The following is a 7,787-nucleotide window of genomic DNA, read 5'->3' as shown; positions in this document are numbered from 1 at the left end:
TGCATACAATCTTGCGCGCAACCTCACAGCGAGGTTTATGCGAAGTTCACCGTTTATTGAGTCTATACGCCCGTAGGATGTCTCTTTTGACTTGATAGCAGCGCCATCTGACACGCGAATTTTTGGGTATCTCAAAGTCATTGGAGCAATGTTAATGAAAAAGAGCAGTAAATATCAATTCATTTTAATCAGAAATATTCTACTCAAGTCTTAAATTATTTATTTACTATAAGATTTCTTGTTAAAATTGAATTCAATTTCAAATCTCTTCCCAATAGTTCCAAATTAGTGGCGCTGTCATAACTACCCAACAGGCGTATTCAATATTTTGTCGACAGGATTATATGGCATTGACACGCTTCAATACTTGGTTCGTGAAAGGCATTGCATAGCATACAATTTGGCGATTCGCCGAGTATCATTGAATATTGAATATCATTGAATGTTAAGCTTTCGGATTAAAATTTGGAAGTAGATTTTTTTAATTTCATAGTTAACAGCCTAAAACATAATAATTCGGAATCTACGGGTTTCGATGATTTCAGATATCTAACTTTTTTTGAATGATTAAAATTGGAATTAATACAACGTTTCTCGTAAATGGAATGAGATATGCCAAAAAAGACATTTTTAAATTCAACTAGAAAATTGTATATTAGTATATAATTTATAATTATAAATAAGTATAGTGAGAAAATTCATCAATTAAAAAAAAAATGTTAATAATTTGAAGAGAAATTTAAAAAGGGAGAACCGGGTTAGCGAAGGCCAACTACTGTAAATAACTCTGCCCGCCCGGTACGTGACGAATACAAAAGGAACATTATATTACCGTCGCACCACTCTTAAAAAGATCATCAAAAGGACCTTGAAAAGGATCCAAATCTCTCAGACTTTCTCAGAGACTAAATCATTCAAATCGACTCTGCTTATAGACTGAAACGGGCCAGGCTATTTCGCTTGAGAATACTCAGAGTTTTCTGTCGGTAGGGCAATAGCATTTCGGACAAAAATGCAATTTGTACGCATTTGAAGACATTGAAATATCAAATTTGTTTTTGCCCGTCTATGTGTTCCAAGCAACTCCTTTTTATCGGGTATTTTTGAATGACTTTTTCGCTCAAATAGGAAATAAGCAAAAATAGTACAAATCTATCTGTTTCCTTAAAATTTGAATAATAACTTAAATAATAAACATTATGTTCTTAGGATCATTTTAAAAATAAATTTCTGTAAAATCGTACCAATTTATCACCATTCTTTCCATTTTTCTATGCAATATGCAAAAAATTAAAGTTTTGGAACAAAAAGCTGGAAAATTCGAAGACATCTCATATCTGTTTTAAAATAACAATTAAAATAACATTCATATATATTTAAAAAAAAAACACTACTGAAATCTTCGTATATTACACTTTGTAACTTATTTTACAAAACTATTTTCTCACGCGCAGAATAAATATTTAAATAATTGTAACATACTTGTTCTACGTTGGACATTTTTTATCATCCCTGGCGGACCGAAGGAACCGAAAGGAGCCTCTACAAAGTACTCATAAAGACCCCATTGGGACCCCATTCGGTTCCTTTTTAAAAAACTGAAAAGAAACAGCAAGATCAATCTTTAAATTGTTAAAATTTGGATTGTACATTAAATTTTCTATTAGAAACTCACGGAGTTATCGTTATAATTTTTTTGCAGCTCTAAAATTTTTAAAAAATGTCATTAACTTCTGCTGAAGGTGACTTCAAGCGCATCCATAATAGCTCAAGTAGTATGTTGCTCGCGAAGTTTAAAAATAAAATTCTCTCACTTGCATCGCAGCGTTGTTGTCTGAGGTTTCCACTGCGTGGCGCTAGCATCCAGACAAAATTCTTAAAGTTCCCGACGGAACATTTATAACTGCTACTGAAGAGGATGCACTTGAAGGCGCCTTCGGCCCATATAAATGACAGGCATTTTATTTTTCAAAGTTTTTAATGCTGCAAGAAAAAGTATTGCGATAACTCCGTGAGTTTCCAATGCAAATTTTAACGTAGAATCCGAATGTCAACAGTTAATAAGTTGATCTTGCTGCTTTTTTTAGTTTTTTAAAAAGGAACTGAATGGGGACCCAATGGGGTCTTTACGGGTACTTTGCAGAGGCTCCTTTCGGTAAGTTCAAGATCATTCCCTGGCGGACCGAAGGAACCGAATGGGGCCTCTATAAAGTACCCGTAAAGACCCCATTCGGTTCCTTCTTAAAAAACTAAAAAAAAACAGCAAGGTCAACGTGTAGACAGTTGAAATTCGGATTCTACGTTAAATTTTCTATTAGAAACTCATGGAGTAATCGCGATATTTTTTTTGCAGCCTTAAAAATGTAAAATTTGTAATTAACTTCTGCTGAAGGTGACTTCCAGCGCATCCATAATAGTTCAAATAGTATGTTGCGCGCGAAGTTTAAAAATAAACTTCTATCTAACTTGCATCGCTTTGTTGTTGTCTGAGGTTTTCACTGCGTGGCGCTAGCATCCAGACGAAATTCACCGGCGGAACTCTTATTAACTGTAACTGAAAGAAGATGTACGCGAAGGCGCCTTAGGCCCAAGTAAATGACAGGTATTTTATTTTTTAAAGTTTTTAACGCTGTAAGAAAAAGTATTGCGATTACTTCTTGAGTTTCCAATGCAAATTTTAACGTAGAATCCAAATTTTAACAATTTAAAAGCGGATTTTGCTGTTTCTGTTTGGTTTTTTATGAAGGAACCGGATGGGGACCCAATGGGGTCTTTACGGGTACTTTGTAGAGGCTCCATTCGGTTCCATCGGTCCTCCAGGGTTGATAAATGTTGATGATTTTTAAAAGTTAACAAAACGTTAAAATTGTTGCGAAGGAGCAAATATGGAAAAACAAGTTGTTTCATACTCGTGACCGGTACCGTACGAGGCCATCGCCTATCAGATAAATAATCTGCATACTTGATACGTAGGTAATAGCAACTGGAGGGGCAGGACGATGTTATTTCTCTTGCACGGCAGCTCACGCTTGTACAGGCGATGGGACCGCTATGGCATCTAGAGCTGGTCTTCCTCTTCAGGATATGGAATTTGTCCAGTTTCACCCAACTGGTTCGTAAATTGACCAAATTTATTGTACAATTTTCATAGAACATACATTTTCTTCCCTTATTCACAATATGTTGTGTATTTTACTTCAATATTTTTCTCACTCGGAGAGAGGATTTCCTAACCTCATATCGTCAAGAGGAATCACAGGATTATATGCAGTAATGCGAAAAGGGATTGTCGCATTTTTCTCTGGGTCAAGTTCCAAAATTCAAATCCTTTTTTCAGGAGATAAAGTACCGCCGAAGCATGGAAATAATCAAAATAATGTATTTTTGTTGAGAAATTAAGGTTATACACTTAATTCGAAGGGGGCGCGGAAACTGCCTGGCGCCATCTGTTACATATATAGTGCTTATATCTGTTGGATGGATTCATTTTATTTACACGTGAATTTTCAGTATTATAAATATTTCAACTGAATGGGAATTCCAATTTCTCTAACTATTTTTAATATGGTAACTTGTCGCAGTGCCTCTGTTATATAATATGTTTGAACATTTGCGATCTTTCATCGAAAATAGTTCAAATTTTGCTAGTTGTCAGATTTTGAAGTTATAGAATGTCTAATTATAAAATTATAATGTCCTGCAAAATAGTGAAACTTATTTTGGTTAATGGTTATTTTTAATCTGAAGTTTAGCGACTTTGAAAGAAATAAAAAGTGTCAATTATTTGATTACCCTGTAATAAGCGTAGAATAGAGAAAAATTAATATTTTCAGATTTCAGCGCAAAAGTGAAGATTATTCTATTATTTTGAATGCGCGATTTCTCCATCTGCCTAAAATGCCACAATAAGAAACAGATACTTGCTAAACTTATTCACTTCTATTTCCATAGCTTTCTATTCTCCCAAAGAGAACGTGTTTTCAATATATTTAATTCTTTCTAATTGTACCGGTAACGCACCTCACAGAGATATTTTATATTCCTCAGAAGTGGTCATATTTTGATTTTATTTAATTCCTTCTGATAAGTTCACAAAATATGTGTAATAAGCTGTTTTAATTCCTTCATGCGGAATGTAAATTCTGAAATTTTAATTCTCACCAATTCAACTCTGCCTCTCTAGAGTTAAAATTATTTAAATAAATGATTAAAATATAAATAAATATAAATTTGAATATTTTCGAATTTATAAGTTATAAAAAGATTTAATAATGAAAAATAGGTTAAATAAATGCTTTCGTTAAATTTTACTAAGTCGATTGAGAGGAATAGGATTTGCACTTTTCCTGTTCCTGTTGGGGGATTGTTAGACGGAGGAAAAATCGCATATTCAAAGGAATATAAATTCTTAATTTTTTTGAATTCAATGCTTGTTACTGGGTACGTTACAGGAATTTGACAACTGTTTTGCTCCGTAGTAGTTATGTACTGTTTTATTATTAAAGCTATCCCTCTCATAGAAATAATCGATTGGACACGATTAATAACCATTAGACATAATCAAAAATTGAATCGGTTTAAATGGTTGCTAATTGCGTCAATTGTTCCCAATCGGATTGAATTGAGTAAATGTACTTGTATGCAATATGCCATATGTAGTTTTAGTTTGTAACACACATGACGCGCAGGCGTTTATTGGTTAGATATTAAATTTTTAGTAATTTAACACAAGTTTTATGTACAAAAAATACCATGTATAGGCGGTATACCAAATGAAAAGTCAAAAGTATATGGGTTAAAAACATTTCAAGATCATACCGTTTAACGATGTTACCCTACTGAAAATTCCTATATAGGTTCCGATATGATCCTATATAGGAACCTACATAGGATCCTATATAGGATTCTAGATAGGATGTTATATGTTTCACCTATAGGTGCCACCTATTGGAAAGGACATATGATCCTATATAGGTGCCTGTATAGGATACTCCCTAATAAGGTACCTAATAGTGCCTAACTGATGGTACCTATAACTAATGATACCTCATGGTACCTAATGGTACGGATGTCTCTAGATGCTCCTGGAGGACCAAAAAAACTTCTGCGCAGCCGTAAGTGCTATAAAATAGTACTGCGCATCTGGATATGGTCCCGTGCAGAAACATATACAGGATCCTAAATAGGGTCCTATACAGGAACCTATATAGGATCCTTTATAGGATCCTATGTTTCTTCCTACAGGTGGCACCTATAGGTAAACACATAGGTTCCTATGTAGGATCCTATATAGGATCCGCTGTGGGTTCCTATATACGAACCTATATAGGAATTTTCAGTAGGGAACAGTCATGTAGTATGATTACCCAGTAGGCAGTTTGTTTTTGCGGATATATTATTGTAAAACGTTTATTTACTTCTTTTTTAATTCATATTGTTGAAATTTGTTTGTTTGACAGAGTAAAAATTGCTTGTACATAATTAAGGTTAAATCCAAATGCTGTAGTGAAAACGTAACCTCTAACTCAGAATAATAGATACCCAATTGAAAACGATTGGAAACATTATAGAAGGTAGGATGGAGCCAATATTTTGAAACTCAGGCTAAATAAATTATAGGTAACTCTTTACATTTTTAGTAAAAAAAACTTATCTAATCCTTTTAAGTTTCTTTCAATATAAAAATTTTGAATTTATAAATAATTTTGATTTAATATTCTTGAAAATTTCTAGTTTTGAATATTTAAAATATTAAATTTTGAATAGTTCAAATAATTAGGTTTGCAATGTCTAATCATGAAATATTTTAATTTTAAAGTTTTCAAATTATTAATTGTATAGTATTAGATTCATTTAGGTTTTATTAGGTTCAAAATTGAATGAAATACGTGCGTAATTCATCACAACAAGTGGTTTACCTTTCATAAGCGCAGATATTTTGTATACTCTCACCTTCCTGAAACATTGTGATTGATGGCCACATATTTCTGTAAATTTAGTTAAATTTTTTATTTAATTGTCTGAAAAAAGTTTATCTTTGGTTTTTATATCCAGTTGTCATTCTCATAATTTCATAAAATCTTATGTTACCGTAGGGACGTTTTTCGACATTTTAGCATATCAAAGAATAAGAGTTTAATTTTAAATTTACGAATTTTTTGAAACTTTGAGTTTGAAATGCTAAAATTAAGAAATGATAAAGTTTAAACGTAAGCAGTTTAGAAGCCGGATTTTTAAAATGCTATTTTTGAAGTCTGCATTTTTACTAATTCAAATCAAATCGAAACAAGATGAAAAAGGTGCATTTTTTATGCTTAAATTTCACATGGCATAATTTTAAATTAAACAAAGTTAAAGGCTTCTGAATCCATATTGTGAAATTTCAAATGCTTTATTTATAAAAATTCTCTAGAAGGCTTGTAATTTTTACAAATATTACTGAACGTTTGAACTCGAAATCGCTGTTTTAAATGTTTTAATTAAATATTTAGAACGCACAGTGATAAAAAACTTCCACTTCAATTAGTTTAATTTTAAATTTAGTGTTAAGTACTTTAAATAACAAAATTTTCAGCTTTAAAAATTTAAACTTTGAATTTGATTGACTGGTGTAAATTTTTTTTAACCAGGAAATTATTCCAAATTTTTCTTCGATATTAGTAGCAACCTTGCGAATAATAGAAAACTTTATTTTTATGTCAATCATTAGTGGTAAAAGTTAAGTGATACTCTAAGGATTACCGAACATAACATCACCGACATTGATGTAAATTTACTGTTAAATTTAGAAAGAATTTTGTCCATCATTTTTAGTACTTATATTTCAATAATCTAAAAATTTATAAAGTTGAATTAATTATATTTTAATTGTTTCAATTTATTCAATTAATAACAGCCTGGAATTTTGAAATAATACTTTAATCACTTTTCTGAAGTTTCACGTTTCTAAATTATTAGCTTACTTTTTTTACCGATTTAAAAACTCATAACGATTCATAAAATTTTCACTAAAATAAACAATCTAAGAGCCAGACAAAAGTGCTGCCATCACGTTGCAAATTCCAAGTACCCGATTGGAAACAATTGGAAATGCAAAATGCTCAATCGTTGTCAATCGTTTGGGCACAAATAAGAAACACGTTTCGGTACGATTGAGATACTAGTTATATTGTTTATTATCGATCTCAATTCATTATTTGTAAAAGGGATGGCAGAAGTCGGTAAAAAAATACATATTAGTTGAATATCTAATTATAATTTATTTATAAGGAGTCGGTACTTTAACATCAGATATTGAGATCAAATAGACGTAAATTTGCCTGATCACAAACTGCATTCGATTTCTTCGCTAATTCCATTCACTCATATTGTTTCAACCCGTACTACGTGAATCAAAACTAAAATCTTATTTCTTTAGTTTAATGTAGTGTTGCCGAGCAGCTCGGCAGGCTCCAATGCAGGCTCCCTGCTGTGAATAGAGAGCTACTTTCGTGTACCTACCACAAATGAACCTTTCATTGCTATTAGGTGCGCAACTAAGTTCCCGCTGTTTGCTAATTGATGGCTCCAGCAGTAAGTGCTGGTCATGGACACAGTGATCCCAGATCTGAAACGAGACGTGGTCCAATACTATGACACGTCTATGTCCGTGTGAATATGGTAGGAGACGATGTAAATGCCTGGGATGCGCGCGCAACCCATTTCTCCTCTTCTGAATTTGAAAACTCGAAGGTGCACGATTGCCTGTCGGAACACTTCGGCGGTTCTATTTATATCTCTATTTGCTT

At 32.6% G+C, this 7,787-nt stretch overlaps 1 protein-coding gene across 1 annotated transcript in view; it reads left to right on the top strand.

Annotated features, from left to right (window-relative positions):
• The window catches only part of LOC117180480 (succinate dehydrogenase [ubiquinone] flavoprotein subunit, mitochondrial-like), a 35,944-nt gene that overhangs the window by 9,699 nt on the left and 18,458 nt on the right, over positions 1-7,787 (top strand). The window contains exon 5 of the mRNA XM_033372979.1: positions 2,974-3,112. Coding sequence (XP_033228870.1) covers positions 2,974-3,112 — 139 coding nt within the window. The remainder of the gene's footprint in view (positions 1-2,973; positions 3,113-7,787) is intronic.

This window comes from Belonocnema kinseyi, chromosome 9, assembly GCF_010883055.1.
Source record: "Belonocnema kinseyi isolate 2016_QV_RU_SX_M_011 chromosome 9, B_treatae_v1, whole genome shotgun sequence".
Classification (NCBI taxonomy): domain Eukaryota; kingdom Metazoa; phylum Arthropoda; class Insecta; order Hymenoptera; family Cynipidae; genus Belonocnema; species Belonocnema kinseyi.
Note: the sequence above shows the minus strand (reverse complement) of the source record. Positions and strands in the feature narration are given on the sequence as shown.